At 44.2% G+C, this 23,183-nt stretch overlaps 1 protein-coding gene and 1 pseudogene across 2 annotated transcripts in view; one reads left to right on the top strand and one right to left on the bottom strand.

Moving 5' to 3' along the window:
• Nucleotides 1-7,800: 7,800 nt before the first annotated feature.
• LOC115104721 (fibroblast growth factor 18-like) lies at nucleotides 7,801-13,463 on the top strand (annotated as a pseudogene).
• Nucleotides 13,464-15,545: 2,082 nt separating this feature from the next.
• Nucleotides 15,546-23,183, bottom strand: part of LOC115105789 (F-box and WD repeat domain-containing 11-B-like) — a 43,013-nt gene continuing 35,375 nt past the window's right edge. The window contains exons 11-14 of one of the 2 annotated variants that reach the window (XR_003859916.2): nucleotides 17,613-17,691; nucleotides 17,357-17,521; nucleotides 16,604-16,653; nucleotides 15,546-16,478 (exon numbers count right to left, since the gene is read on the bottom strand). Coding sequence is in view for 1 of the 2 variants with exons in the window: in XM_029628177.2 (XP_029484037.1) it covers nucleotides 17,360-17,521; nucleotides 17,613-17,691 (241 nt within the window). In the remaining variant the exon portion in view is untranslated. The remainder of the gene's footprint in view (nucleotides 16,479-16,603; nucleotides 16,654-17,356; nucleotides 17,522-17,612; nucleotides 17,692-23,183) is intronic. The other variant, XM_029628177.2, reaches the window with a different exon arrangement.

Below are 23,183 nucleotides of genomic sequence, written 5' to 3'. Positions count from 1 at the left end.
AGATTTCCTTGTGGTCGTCTTCCCATTTCGGAAATCTAATAATAAAATAATCCCCATAAAAATCTGTCAATTTAATCTAGAGATATGTGTTGTTTTGCATTGGATGCATCTCAATATACCACATCCGCCGATGTCGCACTTCCACATCTGCTGTGAAAACTGACAGAGCTAGAGCGGTGTTTGTCAGACTGTGAGACATCCCGAAAATTAGCCTTCTCACATAACGGTCTGTAGCCTCCGAACAGTTTGTGCTACACACTAATATTTCCCCTCTGCGGAAAGGTGAGACTCTCACGAGCACGATGGTGCTTTGCTCTAGGATGCCCACAGACCTCACAAGACTCTGAAGGTCCCCCGGTACCAGTTGAAAAAATGAATGGAAGTATATATGGAGACCGTTTCATTCCCCAAATAAAGTGTTAAATACATGTAAAAATAAATAAATAAATAATAATAATAATTGTTTCCTGATCTTTCTTATATCTCTCGGATATAGGAAAGGATTTTTTTTTGGGGGGGGGACTATCTGTTGTTCCATGTTGTGAAACTATTATTCAATGCGTTTGTATGGGCTAATAGTGCAGTAAATAAAACCTAATAAAAACATCTGTCTCATCCAGGACCAGACTCTACGCAGACAAGTGCACAATAGCCAATCCGAGGTACAGTAGGCAAATATGCAAACAAGCAATTTACCAGAAGGGCCTGGCATCATTCATTTTCACTGTGTGTTTACAGGCAGTTGTAACAGCACAACCTTAGATCATTAAAACGCATTCGGCAAAAGCCACAAAATACACTTGAATGGATTTCTGCAATTATATAGCTAAATACCATGGGAGTCCTCTTAAATTTAGGAAATGTGCAGTCGTATTGATCAAACAAATCAAATCAAATTGTATTTGTCACATGTGCCGAATACAATACAACCTTACAGTGAAGTGCTTACTTACAAGCCCTTAACCAACAATGCAATTTTAAGAAAATACCAACAAAAACAAAAGTAAGAGATAAGAATAACAAATCATTAAAGAGCAGCAGTCAATAACAATAGCGGGGCTATATACAGGGGGCACCGGTACAGAGTCAATGTGCAGGGGCACCGGTGTCGAGGAAATTGAGGTGATATGTACATGTAGGTAGAGTTATTAAATGACTATGCATAGATAATAACAGAGAGTAGCAGCAGCGTAAAAGAGGGTGGGGTGGGGGGAAATGCAAATACAGTGCCTTGCGAAAGTATTCGGCCCCCTTGAACTTTGCGACCTTTTGCCACATTTCAGGCATCAAACATAAAGATATAAAACTGTATTTTTTTGTGAAGAATCAACAACAAGTGGGACACAATCATGAAGTGGAACGACATTTATTGGATATTTCAAACTTTTTTAACATATCAAAAACTGAAAAATTGGGCGTGCAAAATTATTCAGCCCCCTTAAGTTAATACTTTGTAGCGCCACCTTTTGCTGCGATTACAGCTGTAAGTCGCTTGGGGTATGTCTCTATCAGTTTTGCACATCGAGAGACTGACATTTTTTCCCATTCCTCCTTGCAAAACAGCTCGAGCTCAGTGAGGTTGGATGGAGAGCATTTGTGAACAGCAGTTTTCAGATCTTTCCACAGATTCTCGATTGGATTCAGGTCTGGACTTTGACTTGGCCATTCTAACACCTGGATATGTTTATTTTTGAACCATTCCATTGTAGATTTTGCTTTATGTTTTGAATCATTGTCTTGTTGGAAGACAAATCTCCGTCCCAGTCTCAGGTCTTTTGCAGACTCCATCAGGTTTTCTTCCAGAATGGTCCTGTATTTGGCTCCATCCATCTTCCCATCAATTTTAACCATCTTCCCTGTCCCTGCTGAAGAAAAGCAGGCCCAAACCATGATGCTGCCACCACCATGTTTGACAGTGGGGATGGTGTGTTCAGGGTGATGAGCTGTGTTGCTTTTATGCCAAACATAACGTTTTGCATTGTTGCCAAAAAGTTCAATTTTGGTTTCATCTGACCAGAGCACCTTCTTCCACATGTTTGGTGTGTCTCCCAGGTGGCTTGTGGCAAACTTTAAACAACACTTTTTATGGATATCTTTAAGAAATGGCTTTCTTCTTGCCACTCTTCCATAAAGGCCAGATTTGTGCAATATACGACTGATTGTTGTCCTATGGACAGAGTCTCCCACCTCAGCTGTAGATCTCTGCATTTCATCCAGAGTGATCATGGGCCTCTTGGCTGCATCTCTGATCAGTCTTCTCCTTGTATGAGCTGAAAGTTTAGAGGGACGGCCAGGTCTTGTTAGATTTGCAGTGGTCTGATACTCCTTCCATTTCAATATTATCGCTTGCACAGTGCTCCTTGGGATGTTTAAAGCTTGGAAAATCTTTTTGTATCCAAATCCGGCTTTAAACTTCTTCACAACAGTATCTCGGACCTGCCTGGTGTGTTCCTTGTTCTTCATGATGCTCTCTGCGCTTTTAACGGACTATCACAGTGCAGGTGCATTTATACGGAGACTTGATTACACACAGGTGGATTGTATTTATCATCATTAGGTCATTTAGGTCATCATTTAGGTCAACATTGGATCATTCAGAGATCCTCAATGAACTTCTGGAGAGAGTTTTCTGCACTGAAAGTAAAGGGGCTGAATAATTTTGCACGCCCAATTTTTCAGTTTTTGATATGTTAAAAAAGTTTGAAATATCCAATAAATGTCGTTCCACTTCATGATTGTGTCCCACTTGTTGTTGATTCTTCACAAAAAAATACAGTTTTATATCTTTATGTTTGAAGCCTGAAATGTGGCAAAAGGTCGCAAAGTTCAAGGGGGCCGAATACTTTCGCAAGGCACTGTAGTTTGGGTTGCCATTTGATTAGCTGTTCAGGCTTGTGGGTAGAAGCTGTTTAGAAGACTCTTGGACCTAGACTTGGTACTCTGGTCCCACTTGCCGTGTGGTAGCAGAGAGAACAGTCTATGACTAGGGTGGCTGGAGTCTTTGACAATTTTTAGGGCTTTCCTCTGACACCGCCTGGTATAGAGGTCCTGGATGGCAGGAAGCTTGGCCCCAGTGATGTACTAGGCTGTACTCACTGCCCTCTGTAGTGCCTTGAGATCGGAGGCTGAGCAGTCGCCATACCAGGCAGTGATGCAACCCGTCAGGATGCTCTCGATGGTGCAGCTGTAAAACCTTTTGAGGGTCTGAGGACCCATACTAAATATTTTTAGTGTCCTGAGGGGGAATAGGTTTTGTCAGGCCCTCTTCACAACTGTCTTGGTGTGCTTGGACCATGTTAGTTTGTTGGTGATGTGGACGCCAAGGAACTTGAAGCTCTGAACCTGCTCCACCCCAGCACCATCAATGAGAATGGGGGCGTGCTCGGTCCTCATTTTCCTGTAGTCCATGATCATCTCCTTTGTCTTGATCACGTTGAGGGAGAGGTTGTTGTCCTTGCACCACACGGCCAGGTCTCTGACCTCCTCCCTATAGGCTGTCTCATCATTGTCGGTGATCAGGCCTACCACTGTTGTGTCATTAGCAAACTTAATGATGGTGTTGTAGTCATGCCTGGCCGTGCAGTCATGAGTGAACAGGGAGTACAGGAGGGGACTGAGCAGGCAACCCTGAGGGGCCCCCGTGTTGAGGATCAGCGTGGCGGATGTGTTGTTACCTACCCTCACCACCTGGGGGTGGCCCGTCAGGAAGTTCAGGATCCAGTTGCAGAGGGAGGTGTTTAGTCCCAGGGTCCTTAGCTTAGTGATGAGCTTTGAGGGCACTATGGTGTTGAAAACTGAGCTGTAGACAATGAATAGCATTCTCACATAGGTGTTCCTTTTGTCCAGGTGTGAAAGAGCAATAGAGATTGCATCATCTGTGGATCTGTTGGTGTGCAAATTGGAGTGGGTCTAGGGTTTCTGGGATAATGGTGTTCTTGTGAGCCATGACCCGCCTTTCAAAGCATTTCATGGCTACAGACGTGAGTGCTACGGGTCCGTAGTCATTTAGGCAGGTTAGTGTTCTTGGGCACAGGGACTATGGTGGTCTGTTTGAAACGTGTTGGTATTACAGACTCAGACAGGGAGAGGTTGAAAATGTCAGTGAAGAAACTTGCCAGTTGGTAAACAGTCATAAAAAGGTAGGCTATATTTCCCTGTATACACATCAAGAACAACAAGATCAACAACTAATTCTAGCCAGAGCAAGATGAGCTAAAATCTAACAAAGGAACATAAACATAAAACATAAAACCTCTCAAACTTTTTTAGCTAGTTGGCCGTCAAAATTGCACTGATAAATGATGGGGAATAGGCTGCTCATCCTTTGTCCCAACCATGCTAACTGGCAAAGGTTGGCTAGCTTGCAAGCTAGCTACTTCCAGACACAAATGAGAGAATACCTCACTGACCATTTTACTCGCCCTAGCAGAGTTGGTTAGGCTGTTTACATGTTATCTAGAGCTTTCATGATTAACTATTACTTTTTATGCCTATGTTTACTGACACTGGTCATATTCAGCGGGTCTTGCGCATTCGTAAATTCATCACTTATTCTGCTCTCTGGCACACTCAGACAAGACAAGAGTGTTTTTAAATTGGAGTAGATAGCTAGTCAGAATTAATTTGCAAACGCAAGAGATATGATAACTGGATAACGGCGTTCAGCATAGTTAGCTAGCAAAGTGATTCACATTTCTTGCTAGCTAACCAAATGACACGTGCATCTCTAACTGTGTAGCCACTGAAAAACAAAAAAGAGGAGAAAAAGTCACTCACCCACTCCTCCAATGAAATGACGTCCTCCTAGCAGCTAGCTAGCTAACGTTATGCTCTGTGTTATTAGCTTGCTACATAAATAGATATCAATTAATAAAATGTATTTATAAAGCCCTTCTTACATCAGCTGATGCCACAAAGTGCTGTACAGAAACCCAGCCTAAAACCCCAAACAGCAAGCAATGCAGGTGTACAAGCACGGTGGATAGGAAAAACTCCCTAGAAAAGCCAGAACCTAGGAAGAAACCTAGAGAGGAACCAGGGTATGAGGGGTGGCCAGTCCTCTTCTGGCTGTGCCGGGCAGAACATGGCCAAGGTGTTCAAATGTTCATAGATGACCAGCAGGGTTAAATAATAATAATCACAGTGGTTGTCGAGGGTGCAACAGGTCAGCACCTCAGGAGAAAATGTAATTTGGCTTTTCATAGCCAATCATTCAGAGTATCTCTACCACTCCTGCTGTCTCTAGAGAGTTGAAAACAGCAGGTCTGGGACAGGTAGCACGTCCGGTGAACAGGTCAGGGTTCCATAGCCGCAGACAGAACAGTTGAAACTGGAGCAGTGATGTTTTGGGGCTGTTGCTGGGCAACACAGACTTTCAACTCCCTCCAAAGATTTTCTATGGTGTTGAGATCTGGAGACTGGCTAGGCCACTCCAGGACCTTGAAATGCTTCTTACGGAGCCACTCCTTCGTTGCCTGGGCGGTGTGTTTGGGATCCTTGTCATGCTGAAAGACCTAGCCACATTTCATCTTCAATGCCCTTGCTGATGGAAGGAGGTTTTCACTCAAAATCTCACGATACATGGCCCCATTCATTCTTTCCTTTACACAGATCAGTCGTCCTGGTCCCTTTGCAGAAAAACAGCCCCAAAGCATGATGTTTCCACCCCCATGCTTCACAGTAGGTATGGTGTTCTTTGGATGCAACTCAGCATTCTTTGTCCTCCAAACACGACGAGTTGAGTATATTTTGGTTTCTTCTGACCATATGACATTCTCCCAATATTCTTCTGGATCATCCAAATGCTCTCTAGCAAACTTCAGACGGGCCTGGACATGTACTGGCTTAAGCAGGGGGACATGTCTGGCACTGCAGGATTTGAGTCCCTGGCGGCATAGTGTGTTACTGATGGCAGGCTATGTTACTTTGGTCCCAGCTCTCTGCAGGTCATTCACTAGGTCCCCCTGTGTGGTTCTGGGATTTTTGCTCACCGTTCTTGTGATCATTTTGACCCCACGGGGTGAGATCTTGCGTGGAGCCCCAGATCAAGGGAGATTATCAGTGATCTTGTATGTCTTCCATTTCCTAATAATTGCTCCCACAGTTGATTTCTTCAAACCAAGCTGCTTACCTATTGCAGATGCAGTCTTCCCAGCCTGGTGCAGGTCTACAATTTTGTTTCTGGTGTCCTTTGACAGCTCTTTGGTCTTGGCCATAGTGGAGTTTGTAGTGTGACTGTTTGAAGCTGTGGACAGGTGTCTTTTATACTGATAACAAGTTCAAACAGGTGCCATTAATACAGATAAAGTGTGGAGGACAGAGGAGCCTCTTTAAGAAGAAGTTACAGGTCTGTGAGAGCCAGAAATCTTGCTTGTTTGTAGGTGACCAAATACTTACTTTCCACCATAATTTGCAAATAAATTCATTAAAAATCCTACAATGTGATTTTCTAGAAAAAAAATCTCATTTTGTCATAGTTGAAGTGTACCTATGATGAAACTTTACAGGCCTCTCTCATCTTTTTAAGTGGGAGAACTTGCACAATTGGTGGCTGACTAAATACTTTTTTGCCCCACTGTATGTATGTATGTGTCTGTCTGTCTGTCTGTCTGTCTGTCTGTCTGTCTGTCTGTCTGTCTGTCTGTCTGTCTGTCTGTCTGTCTGTCTGTCTGTCTGTCTGTCTCTATCTCAGACAGACAGACAGACAGACAGAGACAGACAGACAGACAGACAGACAGACAGACACATACAGTGGGGCAAAAAAGTATTTAGTCAGCCAGACAGACAGACAGACAAAGAGAGAGAGGGGGGGGGGGGGGGTGTAGTAGGGGTTAGTACGGTTGGCTGACCATATGTCTGCGGTTCTGTGGTGAATGAGGATCTGGCGGTGTTGTTAAATCCCTGAGAAATGTTCATTTTGGATCCCACTCTTTGCTTACATACCTTATGCACACCCACCCTCCCTCCCTCATTTCCAATGTTCCCATTCCCTTTCCTTTTCCATTATGTATTTCATAATCTTAATGGAACTTAAAACGAAATAAGACAAAACAAAACCAGTTCTTCAATGTACCCATCATGTTTGTATAGTGCAAATGCAATGGAGGCTTACTCTCCAGTCATCACCACACTTCACACACATATGGAAATCTTTAAGGTCTATAGCAGAGAGGGAAAGGTTGGTCAGGTAGGCTACCAACACAAAATCCAGACTATATGGAGGAAGGGCACTGGTCTTGCTAACACCAGCCTCTCTAGCGTGCTGTTTAGTCACGTGGGCAGCGCGTCAGCCAGGCTAGAAGGGCACCAGGCAGGTGGCTCATTTTCACCTGCAGAACACCTGAAGTAAAACTTTCTGCATTGTATTGGGCTGGTCTTCTCAGTCTATGCTGACAGGCATTTTAATACAGCGTACTGGAAAAGGGACGTCTGGCGGGGAAAGGATGTCCAGTTCACAGTGTGATGCCTAAACCACTTTTCACCCCACCCTCACAATCAGTGGACAGTCTGCTACCTCACTGGGTTCTCTGAAAGTCGCATTGCCCTTGCTTGTGGACTCCTTGATCTACTTGGTATTTCTATGACATGCCAAGCGGTCTCGACTCCCGTGGGACCAACCTAGATCATCACTTGGATTACACGAGCCGTATATCGCCTACCCCTTCCCCGCTGCTACTCCACTCGTGCCCCACACTCACTCTCTAAATACAGACTTTCCGTGACACTGGGAATGGATGTTTCCATGAACGACTTTAACTGAGCAATTAACATAGATTATCAGAAAAAGAAAAGTAATAAAGCCTACAGAAGAAATGAAAGAAGACAAGGGAAACTAATGGACAATGGGAATAATTAAGCCTATTTTAAATGTTTCTTATATAAACATTGTAGACCTAGTTTTAGAAACAGATCAAGTAAAAAAAGAGGCAAACCTGCGAACAGTTCTATTTTGCCCAACATCTGTCATGATTTCGGCGAATTGAGGTGTTGGACAAACGGGACATACCCTGCGCGTATTCGCTCACATTTTGACTATACGATACCAGAGAAAACCCATTCCCCTCCGCCAGCATCCTAACTGATGTGCCCGGAGTGCTCTGCTGATGCCCGCAAGAATTGTTGCATTCCCCCAACCTTTCTCCAACAAACGGATTACAGACGGTAGCAGTTGAGAGATCCTGACGGTGTCTGACTTTCCTTGGCAAGGGTAATTGAGCGGGATGAGAGATGAGTTACCTCCTCTCTACACTGGTGGTGTTGTAAGTTAAATGTGCAGTAACCCTTGATGCGCAGTAACCCTTGATGCGCAACCTAAGATTTTCTGGAGTGAAACGAGTGCAAGTATCCCGTGTTACATGAATGGTGTGTGTATGTGTGTCTGTGCACATGTTTCTCTTCATGCATGCTCGGACTATGATTCCAGCACCCGTTAACAGGTGTGATGTTAGACACGTCAGAAAGGGTCCACGTTCTCCTTTAGACATTTGATTAATGAAAAAACATTTATCTGGACAGCTAACTATGGTATAGAAATTGCATATGCATGCTTCTGTTTTTCCAATACCATGTGGTGGTGGAATCTTGTTTTTTATCTGTGCAATTCCTCTGAGGCTGTTCCACATGGTCATACCGTTTATAAAACTATCATGTCAGCTCCTGCAGCATTGCTCCTCTGGTCACTCAACCATGTCCCATAACCCCTTTTTATTCTCCCCAGACTGAAAGGCTGTTTGTCACTGACAAAGGGTCTGCTAACAGGTTATGAATTAACAAGAGGACTACAGTATGACTGTACCTTATTAGTGCCTGATTGGGTGTTTGACAGGATTGTGATTAGTTAAGTGGATAATCAGTAACTACCTCTTCCCCAAATTGGGGCATCCATCCGCTATAACCAAGCATAAAGCAATTCTATCAGACTTGTTAGGGAATCTTCCATTTACTGTTAAAAGTGACCCCGTTTCCCTCTGTAAAGTGTCCCTGTCAATCCCATTTTAGTCATATATCTCTCAAACTTATTCTCCACTTCTCAAACAGAGAAGAGGTCAGGTTTGTAGAGGTAACACAGAGATAGAACAGAAGTAGACGAGGAGCAGAAGTGGAGCAGCAGACATCTGTGTGCAGTTTCCACCAGCTGTAGGCTGTGTTCCAGGCATCTGGACAGCACAGTAGGTATAGGGGTCTCCTAATGAGCACACAGCCAGACGGTACTGGGAAGCTGAAACAACACTCTACTGGTAACGTTTCTCCTGCTCTCCACCCTCTTTATTTAAGATGGAGTTCAGCATTGTAATGCAATCTATGTATATATGCATGTGCTGTGTATGCCGGAGAGGGATAAGAACTTGAAGTGCTTAGATAGATTGCTGGATGGATTCGTGAATATTGATATCCTGTTAGCTCACCATAGATATGAGCTGAGCTCAGCAGCTGTCCCTGGAGAGCGACAACATGGCCACTATCTCTTGTTGTGAGGTTTTGATCTAAAAAGTACCTTTTTTGGAGACATAGAGACTCGTTTAAAATTGTTGGTGGAGGCAGAAAAGAGGCAGGGACATGGCAGCCAGACTGCTTTTCTATTCTTTTGGGATGAAAAATACCACATGTAATCTCAAGGCAGATCCATTCTCCCCTTCTCTCAGATCTGTCCAGGCTTTACTGGTGGTCTGCAGCCACCTGCAGGTAAATGTGTGTATAGAATTGTATCCATTTAGTTTTTTTTATATCCAATTCTGGATAAAGTCTCTCATTCTAACCACATGCCTGTTTGTTTTGTGGTGGTACAGGTCTTAGCTGTGGACAATGTTAATTTCAGCGTGTACGTGGAGAATCAGACACGAGGTCGAGACGCCATGAGCCGTCGGCAGCACAGAGTGTACCAGCTCTACAGCAGGACAAGCGGCAAACATGTGCAGGTGATGGGAAGGAGAATCAGTGCCAAGGGAGACGATGGGGATAAATATGGTAAGATATAATAGTAGACTCTTAGAAAAAAGGGTTCTTCGGCTGTCCCCATAGGAGTAGATCCATGTAGAACCCTCTGTGGAAAGAGTTCTATATGGAACCCAAAAAGGTTCTACCTGGAACCAAAAAGGGTTCTTCTAAGGGTTATCCTATGTGGACAGCCGAAGAACCCTTTTAGGTTCTAGATAGCACCTTTTTTTTCTCCTATGAGTGTACTTCCTATTAACATATTTAACATTCACATGAATATACAGAATCCCCCAATAAAAATCAGAATCAGCTAGAACCAAACAGTAATTCCCTGTATGTTATCATACCTACAGTACATGGTCCTCAAATTCATAAACTATCAAATGGACAGACAAGCCCTTTGGCTACTGATGACAGCACGGAAAGTGGTATCGGAGCGCCAAGTCTAGGTCCAAGAGGCTTCTAAACAGCTTCTACCCCCAAGCCATAAGACTCCTGAACAGCTAATCAAATGGTTACCCAGACTACTTGCATTGCAGCCAACCCCTCTTCTATGTTGCTGCTACTGCTCTGTTATTATCTATGCATAGTCACTTTGATAACTCTACCTACATGTACATATTACCTCAATGACCTCGACACCGGTGCTCCCGCACATAGACTCTGTTCCCGGTACCCTCTGTATATAGCCTCCACATAGACTCTGTTCCCGGTACCCCCTGTATATAGTCTCCACATAGACTCTGTTCCCGGTACCCCCTGTATATAGTCTCCACATAGACTCTGTTCCCGGTACCCCCTGTATATAGTCTCCACAAAGACTCTGTTCCCGGTACCCCCTGTATATAGTCTCCACATAGACTCTGTTCCCGGTACCCCTGTATATAGTTTCCACATAGACTCTGTTCCCGGTACCCCCTGTATATAGTCTCCACATAGACTCTGTTCCCGGTACCCCTATATATAGCCTCCACATAGACTCTGTTCCCGGTACCCCCTGTATATAGTCTCCACATAGACTCTGTTCCCGGTACCCCCTGTATATAGTCTCCACATAGACTCTGTTCCCGGTACCCCTGTATATAGTCTCCACAAAGACTCTGTTCTCCGGTACCCCTGTATATAGTCTCCACATAGACTCTGTTCCCGGTACCCCCTGTATATAGTTTCCACATAGACTCTGTTCCCGGTACCCCCTGTATATAGTCTCCACATAGACTCTGTTCCCGGTACCCCCTATATATAGCCTCCACATAGACTCTGTTCCCGGTACCCCCTGTATATAGTCTCCACATAGACTCTGTTCCCGGTACCCCTGTATATAGTCTCCACATAGACTCTGTTCCCGGTACCCCCTGTATATAGTCTCCACATAGACTCTGTTCCCGGTACCCCTGTATATAGTCTCCACATAGACTCTGTTCCCGGTACCCCCTGTATATAGTCTCCACATAGACTCTGTTCCCGGTACCCCCTGTATATAGTCTCCACATAGACTCTGTTCCCGGTACCCCCTGTATATAGTCTCCACAAAGACTCTGTTCCCGGTACCCCCTGTATATAGTCTCCACATAGACTCTGTTCCCGGTACCCCATGTATATAGTTTCCACATAGACTCTGTTCCCGGTACCCCCTGTATATAGTCTCCACATAGACTCTGTTCCCGGTACCCCTATATATAGCCTCCACATAGACTCTGTTCCCGGTACCCCTGTATATAGTCTCCACATAGACTCTGTTCCCGGTACCCCCTGTATATAGTCTCCACATAGACTCTGTTCCCGGTACCCCCTGTATATAGTCTCCACAAAGACTCTGTTCCCGGTACCCCCTGTATATAGTCTCCACATAGACTCTGTTCCCGGTACCCCCTGTATATAGTTTCCACATAGACTCTGTTCCCGGTACCCCCTGTATATAGTCTCCACATAGACTCTGTTCCCGGTACCCCCTATATATAGCCTCCACATAGACTCTGTTCCCGGTACCCCCTGTATATAGTCTCCACATAGACTCTGTTCCCGGTACCCCCTGTATATAGTCTCCACATAGACTCTGTTCCCGGTACCCCTGTATATAGTCTCCACATAGACTCTGTTCCCGGTACCCCCTGTATATAGTCTCCACATAGACTCTGTTCCCGGTACCCCCTGTATATAGTCTCCACATAGACTCTGTTCCCGGTACCCCCTGTATATAGTCTCCACATAGACTCTGTTCCCGGTACCCCCTGTATATAGCCCCACAATTTTTGTTTAACACTGCTTTTTAATGATTTGTTATTCTTATCTCTTACTTTTGTTTTTGTTGGTATTTTCTTAAAACCGCATTGTTGGTTAAAGGGCTTGTAAATAAGCATTTCACTGTAAGGTGAAATGTGTTGTATTCGGCACATGTGACAAATGATTTGATTTGATTAACATACCCTAACATGAGAAATAGAAATAGGAAAAAGATGGAGCAGCAGTTTCTGTGTGTTAGACTCAGTCCCACTTTACGCCATTGATAAGGTCATTGGTTTTCCATTTACCCTGCTTTGTTGCTTTGTTGGAGGGGGATCGAGGGGGTTTGGGGTAGGTAGTGAGAGGGCGATAGAGAAGGAATGTATGTTATTGATTGAGTTTGACTTCCGCATTATGTTGTTGGGCTACATCAATGATCTAATTGCATTTAACAATCCCCCCTACAATCTGTCTTTTTGGGCCTCTGTCTCCTTCCAAGCCCAGCTTGTTGTGGAGGCTGATACCTTTGGAAGTCAGGTGAGAATCCGTGGTAAAGAAACCAACTTCTACCTGTGCATGAACCGTCGAGGCAAGCTTGTGGGGAAGGTGAGACAAACACCATTTTTATTCTGACTCTCGCTATACTTTCCTTTCAATGTGGAGTTTAACCTGCAGTTATTCTCTTTCATCTTGTATTGACATGATCATGTGTGTGTGTCTCCTAGAAGGCTAGTAATCGCAGTGCAGACTGTGTCTTCATTGAGATGGTATTGGAGAACCACTACACAGCTCTGAGGTCAGCATGCTATACGGGATGGTATGTGGGATTCACCAAGAAGGGACGCCCCAGGAGAGGCCCTCAGACACTGCCCAACCAGCAGGACGTTCACTTCATGAAGCGCCTGCCCCCCGGGGAGCAACCCGACCTGCAGCCCTTCCGCTTTACCAGTCAGCAAGAGGAAAAAGAGAGTGAGAGGGACCCGACCAACAGCAACTACAGCACCTAGATAGTCAACTGTCCTTCCCCCAGTGAATAGAATGTGAGTTTGCTTGGCTGAGCCCAGGAAAAGAGCTTATTGGTGTATACCGAATATACATCGAAAGACTTAGAATGAAACAATCTGACCACGTCATCAGTGGTTGGTGCTGTGGAAGTGACCAGGGAAAAATGGCCTTGCCTTTTTCCTCCCCATTCCAAAGACACAATGTTGTTTCAAAGTCTGTTGAATTACAATTTACAGTGCCAACCATTCTAGTTAGGCTACAGAAGATAGCTAAAGTCACTGTTTGCTACCACAGGGGTTAAAGATGTGCTACCAAAGACGACTGAACCAGAGTTCAATACCAAATATTCATGTTTTGAACATCCTAAAGACAACTGAACCATGGAGTTCAATACCAAATATTCATGTTTTGAACATCCCAAAGATGACTGGTCAACCTTTCAGTAACAAACATCCGAACCACCAAAGACGACTGGACTATAATGTGTAGCCAACACAGAGGGTCAGTCATGGTTTCCCAAGACATTTCTTGTATTTCTCTTCATATTTGATTCACTCAATACAGAAAGCTGCTGTAACATAGTTATTACAATATCTTCAGCTTGACTCATTGGAAAATATTTAACAAGAAATTGAGAAATTATATAATGGATTTTTATTACAATCGTTATCGTTAACACAATTATTTATTCAACTTGATGGTATGACAGCTGTTTTAGACCAATGGTATTGCCTTAATTGAATACATACACTGAGTGTACAAAACATTAGGAACACCTTCCTAATATTGAGTTGCACTCCCCTTTGCCCTCAGAACAGCCTCAATTCATTGGGGCATGGACTTCACACGGTATCAAATTCGTTCCACAGAGATGCTGGCTCATGTTGACTCCAATGCTTCCCACAGTTGTGTCAAGTTGGCTGGATGTCATTTGGGTGGTGGACCATTCTTGATACACACAGGAAACCGTTGAGCGTGAAAAACCGAGCAGCGTTGTAGTTCTTGACACACATACACAATCCATGTCTCAATTGTCTCAAGGCCTAAAAATCCTTATTAAATCAGTCTCCTCCCCTTCATCTACACCAATGGAAGTGGATTTAACAAGTGACATCAATAAGGGATCAAAGCTTTCACTTGGTCAGTCTATGTCAGGGATGGTCAACTTTGATGTGGTTGGGGCCACAAACAAACAGATCTCATCTTGAGGGGCCGCAGTGGCTTGTGGATCTGCGTACCCACATCCATACACCCCAGCATGCGAGCAAGACATTTTAGTGGCCCACCTCATGACAAAGAAAACATTTGATGTTTACAAATGTATTTCCTGCAATTCTACACATTTTACCATAAGGCAGAGAACATTTAGCAATGTCATAACTCATTTCATTGCAAGTCTACTCATTTTGTCATGGGGCGAAGGCAAATGTTTGCAGTTAATTATATCTGATAAGCAATAGGCCCCACCCCGGTCAGTAGTTCGACTATGCTTACTAGTTTAGATTGGTTAGTCTAGCTGCTAGCAATCTAAAAACATTTAGCTGATGTGGGCTAATTGAGTGACTGCTGATGCACAACCAAATTTCAAAATTGCACCTTGTATATTCTATTATTCTAACAGGACTTGTTGTGTGTAGCATTGAGTACCCCCCAAAAATAATTGAAATTGGTCCGCGGACAACTCATAACCTAGACATTGCGGACACCATGCTCAGAGTCATTGCTGCTGTGTTTCATACAAATCAAAAAAAGTGTACAAGTTCCATTTGGTGGTCACTGGGTGCATCTGCACGGAACACAGAATATGTGCCAAACCACGGGATTAAGTCAATTGATTCTTCCTTTGGAAAATGAGCTGAGCCTATGGAGACTTTCTCGAATGGGATGAACCTGCCAATACATAGAATCAATGGTGATCAGGTTAATACAACTACTAAAGTCTTGAGTTGATAAATGGGAAACGAGCTTCAACAGAGAGTACCTATACACTAACATATTAGTGTACACATCAGATTCAAATAATGAACTCCTCATAAAGCTTTACTTAAATCAGCGGTGTAGTGCTAGGGCAAAAAACAAAACGTGCACCCCCTGGTTCCCCAGGACCGAGTTTGGGAAACACTGCACTACACACACCAATTCAGAGTTAATAATATATAACCTCAATTCACTAGTTTCTTGCCAATTTCTAGAGGCACACTAATTAAACTCAAAATGCTACACACAACAAGTCCTGCTTCGGTCATTCTCAGACCAGGACTTTATCAGGATTCTTTCAAATAGACTAACAATGAGGTCCGCGTCAGAGTGGTGGTTTGGTCTGTACATACAGTACTGATGGCATAGTTAAATGATATTGAACAAACACTACTCATACACGCTGGTTTACACTCCTTCACAGTCAAGTACTTTATTTGTATTAATGGTTTTTCTTTCATTAAAAAAATCATTTCAATATACAACACCATTTTAGACGAGACAATGCTGTTTACAACTAATTTCCGCTCAGTTAGGGATCATTCAGAACCTAGACAGGCAGACAGCAAGAGGACAGAACAAGACAGGGAGAGAAAGTGAAAGAGGGACGCAAGGTAGAGAACTAGGGATATGAGAGGGTTAATTTGAGAGGGGTTTGGAAAGAGAAACTACAATTCTTAGTACAATGTAACAAAGAAAGCTAAATTAAAAGTCCCAAATAAAAAGTAAAAGTTAGAAAAACAAATAGGTCACTAGCACACAGTTGTCCCATCATTCATCCATGCAGTAAAGTAATGTACACGTCAGCTTTCTCTCTTCCAGTCTTTTCTTTCTTCCACTAAACAAAATGAGAAAGGAACAATATTGATACAGTCCTTGGGTCCAAGGGGCAGGCCTGAGGTATCTGTCACTCAGTCAGGATGAGAAGAGTTGAGCCCCGGGACCCGCCTCTTTTTTCCACCCCAGGGCATCTTTAACAGGCCACCTCCAGCCCCCTCCTTCAGCCATTCAGTTCAGATTCCTTCATGTCCAGGCCTCTGTCTTGAGGGAGCAGAGTAAGGGGAGGTGGGGCTTAGAGTGTGACCTAATAGACTCCGCTCTGTGTGCGAGAGTATGTGTGTTTGTGTGATTTTCAGAGGGGTAAGGGGAAGTGCGTTTGAGCACTGAATGGCCGATCGGGGAGGGATGAACCCTCCACATGAACACCAGGAGGACAACAGAGATGGTGCAAAGAGGATGATGGAGGGAAGGGAGGGTGGGTCCTTTCCTTGACCTCTGACACATTGACTTGGCAATCAGGACTGTCCTCGGACACAGACACACACACCACCGGGCCTGCCCTGCAGAGAGAGACGCACACACTCAGCACACTATTCATGTTATCTTGTAGGTGTATTAGATTTAGGTCAGTAGTCCCGCCACCAAGCAAAACATTTTGGAGTTGTACATGAGCTGCAGAGCTTACCCAAACAAGTGCTGTAGACTGAAGATCAATAGAATAAATAGGATGGCTGGCTTAAAAGGTAGAGTCAGCAACGCATAAAGTAAACAGAAATATAGAGCAGACTTAAAGGCTTTGGTCTCTGCATACTCCACAATTGCATCACACCCTCCATACGAAGCCTCCGATCCCCTTTTCAGATCAAGCATAAATTGGCTTTTACGGAAATAATACGAATTGAGAGGCTGGTATGGACCCACAGCTATCATGCACAGATATGTTTTTACGTCTTGCATTGCACCCATCTGAAATATCTGCAGTTCATCCTGCTGCTACTGGCAACGGTATATTGATGAGTGTCAACAAATAAGACACTCAGAAAAGCCAAATTGTATTTTTCTGCGTGTGCACCCCATTCGCACAATTGATCCCGTTGGTGTGTCACTTCATTTACATGTCTGTAGGACAACATGCATGTTAGGGATGAGTTCAACTTTCTCAAAATCTATTAGTTGATGGTTGCTAGGGCCAATAGATTAATCTATTACATTTCAGATGATTTTTGAATTTAACATATCCGGCAAAATAAAGTAAGACATAAGCGTGCATACTAGACATATGTCTTACCTATTGAAAAGCCACATATTTTGAATCAGATCCAAATCTGGTTCTTAAAAATAAAAAAATAAAATGTTTTGTTTTCATCTCCAGTGTGTGTTAGTTCTAGTGAGTGTATGCAGGTGTGTACTCTTCTGAATGTGTGCAAGTCGTGAATACCTGCTATCTGGAGATGTATGTGTACGTGCGAGAGGGCGACCGGCCCTCAGTCTGTCCATTGGTCGACACGTTCAGGAAATCCCAGATGAGGATGGTGTCGTCATGGGAACTGCTGATGATCTGGAACTCATCAAACTGTAGTCGGAATACACGCCCAGAATGCTCCTGAAAAACAACATTCATCAGTATCATCTACAATAACTATCCTTATAATCATTGCCACAATCGCCATATTCTAGATCCAGGCTAGACTCACCACCAGTGTGCGCAGACAGAGGGTGCTGGCAGGGGCACGAGGGTCCAGAGCAGCTTGCAGGTCCCATACTTTGATTTTACTACAAATAAAGAAAACAGACTGTATATGTTAAGGACCAGAACAAGTAGGCATAGAAGTTAAAGATATACTAGTAGAACACATGAGAAGGCTGTTTGTTAACCAAACCCGTATGTCCAAGATTTTATGCTCTACAGGTGAATTACAGGAGAAGGTGATTTACTCAATCCAGTCCCCGAGGAGAATAGATGGGAAGCAGCCCCGTTGGGAGGGGCCCATACCAAGTACTCCTGGTGACAGCCTTCGCAGTGAGAATAGCTGAAAGAGCTACCTGGGTTCATATCACACATTGCAAGAGGGTAAGATACACTGACACTGTCGAACAATCACAGAGTTAGGAGAAGAACCGAATACCAATAGGGTTCGGGGGTTACCTCTCTAACAAAGATCCCTGACCCCGCCCTATCCTCCCTGTGTGTGTTCATAGAAGTGAAAGTATGGACTAGCCTCTAGATGATGATGATGTGTTCTCCGGGAAAGGGTGGGGCTTTACAGGAGTGCTGACTGGTCTGAGCTGTCTTATTGTGGGAGCCATCTTCTTAATACACCATGACCCATCCGAGAATGCAGAAGGTGGTAACGTAACCCATAGTTTAGACGATGAGGATTTTGTATTAACCAAGCACAAGAGATCACTTGATCTGGATTAACAGGAAGTGAGAGTGGAGATTGGGAAGGATGTCTCAGTGGAGTTCTATGTAGACCAAATGGGGTCTCTGACTCCTTGGCAGTCTAGGTCTATGAGCCATTATGGAAGATATCTCTGCAGGTCTCCGTGTAGTTCATGGAAACAGGTTATAGCTCACACCCAGAGAGATGGCTATATAACTCCACATACCCAGTATGGAAGAAGGTGGAGTATAGTGAAGGTGAGGGTTTTGGACTGTAATCCGGAGTGAGAGAAGTACTGCGTAAAGGTATGAATTATCATTAAAAACGTAAAGGAAGAGGATCTCGGGTTATGGTATGTTGGATTTGATCAGGTTTCGGTTGATACCCTAGTGCCATTCCGGGTAGAAGACGTTAGGGCAGGTGATAGCTCTATAGTCAGCCAGAATACAAGCAGAGCCCCTGACAGCAGAGCCGTCCAGAGCCAAGGGCCGGTGCGGATAGTGCAGACGAAAGATCTTAAGGAAATAATTGAGGTGGAAACTGGTTTTGGGGATTCTAACCTATAGTTAGTTAGAATGGATTCAGTATACAGCCAGATCAGTAGCAAAAGAAGAAAGTTATGCCTGCACCACAGCAAAACCTCAGTTGACAACCATTCCCTTCCCATTTGATGGAATTGATACACCCAGGGGAATGGCCTGTATGGTAAAGCTGTTCATGAAGGCAGGGAAACCAGACAATGAGTTGCATTGATCTGCATTAACTGTATCCCCATGTGCCATACATCCAGACTTCCCCCTTTCACAGGAGGACATCAGTATTGTATGGCTCGATACATCACACACGGATGGGAAGTAAGAGCATGCAATAGGACAGAGAATGTTACAACAGACAAGACAATGAGGGACCTGACTGGGTGGTTGAGTTCCGAGGACTTTAGTAAGATAAAAAAAAAGGCCAAGAGTGGATGTTTTTTGATCTTTAAGACTGTTTTTTTAATGAAGATTGTAATAAAAACCCTAACAGGAAATGTAGGCCTATAACAGTCATTGATGGATAAGGAATGACAATACATATATTGGTTTTGTGAGGTTGATTTTGAGTGACATTGACAAAATTAATAAAAATGTATAATTTTTGTAGTTAATGTTTAGGCAATAATTAACAGTATTCCACCCTGTCACTGTATAACATATGGAAATGGGTATGAATCATAGAAGACAAGGAACTGTGGCAGACAACTTATGACCACTGTGAATCTGATAACAGGGAAGGAGGTCTCCCCACCCAGAGAGGGGATAAACCGTTGGGACTGCAGTAGATTGTGACCACTGTGAATCTGATAACAGGGAAGGAGGTCTCCCCACCCAGAGAGGGGATAAACCGTTGGGACTGCAGTAGATTGTGACCACTGTGAATCTGATAACAGGGAAGGAGGTCTCCCCACCCAGAGAGGGGAGAAACCGTTGGGACTGCAGTAGATTGTGACCACTGTGAATCTGATAACAGGGAAGGAGGTCTCCCCACCCAGAGAGGGGAGAAACCGTTGGGACTGCAGTAGATTGTGACCACTGTGAATCTGATAACAGGGAAGGTCTCCCCACCCAGAGAGGGGATAAACCGTTGGGATTGCAATAGATGGTGTAACATATGGCAGGATATGATAAGCAATGTATTGGTCTGGATTATTCTTGTATACAATTGATGTAAACCGTTGGGACTGCAGTAGATTGTGACCACTGAGAATCTGATAACGGGGAAGGAGGTCGCTCCCACCCAGAGAGGGGAGAAACCGTTGGGACTGCAGTAGATTGTGACCACTGTGAATCTGATAACAGGGAAGGAGGTCTCCCCCACCCAGAGAGGGGAGAAACCGTTGGGACTGCAGTAGATTGTGACCACTGTGAATCTGATAACAGGGAAGGAGGTCTCCCCACCCAGAGAGGGGAGAAACCGTTGGGACTGCAGTAGATTGTGACCACTGTGAATCTGATAACAGGGAAGGAGGTCTCCCCCACCCAGAGAGGGGAGAAACCGTTGGGATTGCAGTAGATTGTGACCACTGTGAATCTGATAACAGGGAAGGATGTCTCCCACCCAGAGAGGGGATAAACCGTTGGGATTGCAGTAGATTGTGACCACTGTGAATCTGATAACAGGGAAGGAGGTCTCCCCCACCCAGAGAGGGGAGAAACCGTTGGGATTGCAGTAGATTGTGACCACTGTGAATCTGATAACAGGGAAGGATGTCTCCCACCCAGAGAGGGGATAAACCGTTGGGATTGCAATAGATGGTGTAACATATAGCAGGATATGATAAGCAATGTATTGGTCTGGATTATTCTTGTATACAATTGATGTATAAGGGTGTATTATTTAGTCATTCAGGGTGGATTGTTAATGAGATTTATCTGTTAATTGAATGATTAGAATATTCCACCCTGAAACCATAAAATTGTATGGAATTGATTAGAATGTATAAAATTATAATCAATACATGTGTAGTTCTAGTCAGAATTAGGGTCTTTTAAACACAGACTGTCTGAGCAAAATTTGGCACCGACCTGACTAGAGATTTGGGAGAGAACAGGGAGTATGTTTCAAGGTCAAGGTCTCCCTGATCTCTGTCGGCTGGGTAGTGAGACAGTATGTACGTAGGATATCTTCTGTTTGTGTGTATGTATGTGCGTAGGATATCTACTGTTTGTGTGGAAGTATGTGCACAGCTATAAAATGGATGTCTTTGTATTCTTGACTTTAGAACGTCCTCGTGAATAAACTGTACTGACCTTTTGCATAAGCTGAGTCTTTGACTAATTATTATTATACCCATGGTCTTACAAACCTCAGGGATTGGTCAGAGCTATTGATTGTCAGTTATTATCATTGGGATAGAAAATTCACGTGACACAGACATACTATCTTAACGACATAATTTGAACGGACCGCGGCCCAAAACCTGCGGGCTCTCCTTCACTGCAGCCAACGTGAGGAAAACCTTCGCAAGGCTGCCGGCCCAGATGGCATCCCCAGCCATGTCCTCAGAGCATGCGCAGACCAGCTGGCTGATGTGTTTATGGATATATTCAATCAATCCTTATCCCAGTCTGCTGTTCCCACATGCTTCAAGAGGGCCACCATTGTTCCTGTTCCCAAGAAAGTGAAGGTAACTGAGCTAAATGACGATCGCCCCATAGCACTCACTTCCGTCATCAAGTGCTTTAAGAGACTAGTCAAAGACCATATCACCGACACCCTACCCGACACCCTAGACCCACTCCAATTTGCTTACCGCCCCAATAGGTCCACAGACGACACAATCACACTGCCCTAACCCATCTGGACAAGAGGAAAACCTATGTAAGAATGCTGTTCATCGACGACAGCTCAGCATTTAATACCATAGTACCCTCCAAACTCGTCATTAAGCTTGAGACCCTGGGTCTCGACCCCGCCCTGTGCAACTGGGTACTGGACTTCCTGACGGGCCACCCCCAGGTGGTGAGGGTAGGTAACAATATCACCACCCCGCTGATCCTCAACACTGGGGCCCCACGAGTGCGTTCTTGGCCTTCTCCTGTACTCCCTGTTCACCCATGACTGCGTGGCCATGCACGCCTCCAACTCAATAATCAAGTTTGCAGACGACACTACAGTGGTAGGCTTGATTATCAACAATGACGAGACAGCCTACAGAGAGGAGGTGAGGGCCCTCGGAGTGTGGTGTCAGGAAAATAACCTCCCACTCAGCGTCAACAAAACAAAGGAGATGATCGTGAACTTCAGGAAACAGCAGAGGGAGCACCCCCCTATCCACATCGACGGGACAGTAGTGGAGAGGGTAGTAAGTTGAGTGCCTCGGCGTACACATCACGGACAAACTGAAATGGTCAACCCACACAGACAGCGTTGTGAAGGTGCAGCAGTGCTTCTTCAATCTCAGGAGGCTGAAGAAATCCAGCTTGTCACCAAAAACACTCAAACTTTTACAGATGCACAATCGAGAGCATCATGTCGAGTTGTATCACCGCCGGGTACGGCAACTGCTCCGTCCACAACCGTAAGGCTCTCCAGAGGGTAGTGAGGTCTGCACAACGCATCACCGGGGGCAAACTACCTGCCCTCCAGGACACCTACACCACCCGATGTCACAGGAAGGCCAATAAGATCATCAAGGACAACCACCTGAGCCACTGCCTGTTCACCCCGCTATCATCCAGAAGGCGAGGTCAGTACAGGTGCATCAAAGCAGGGACGAGAGACTGAAAAACAGCTTCTATCTCAAGGCCATCAGACTGTTAAACAGCCACCAATAACATTGAGTGGCTGCTGCCAACATACAGACTCATCTCTAGCCACTTTAATAATGAAAAATGTTATGTAATAGATATATCACTAGCCACTTAAACAATGCCACTTTATATAATGTTTACATACCCTACATTACTCATCCTATATGTATATACGGTACTCTAAACCATCTTGCCTACGCCGTTCGGCCAACGCTCATTCATATATTTTTTATGTACATATTCTTATTAATTCCTTTACACCTGTGTGTATAAGGTAGTTGTGAAATTGTTAGGTTAGATTACTTGTTAGATATTACTGCATGGTCGGAACTAGAAGCACAAGCATTTTGCTACACTCACATTAACATCTGCTAACCATGTGACAAATAAAATTTGATTTGAACAACAGTCTCCCAAGTCTTGTCAGTGGATAATCTAATTTTTGAGTTTATGAGCTGTACGCAATAGACTGGAGACAAAGTTATGTTACTGGATAAACTGGAAGATCCATTACTCTGTCCTTTTAAAAAGTTTGACAAACAGCCTAACAGATTTATTATGATTAACTGGCCGAGACTGGGATTGAGAT

The sequence above is a fragment of the Oncorhynchus nerka genome, linkage group LG22 (assembly GCF_034236695.1).
Source record: "Oncorhynchus nerka isolate Pitt River linkage group LG22, Oner_Uvic_2.0, whole genome shotgun sequence".
In the NCBI taxonomy this organism is placed as follows: Eukaryota; Metazoa; Chordata; class Actinopteri; order Salmoniformes; family Salmonidae; genus Oncorhynchus; species Oncorhynchus nerka.
Note: the sequence above shows the minus strand (reverse complement) of the source record. Positions and strands in the feature narration are given on the sequence as shown.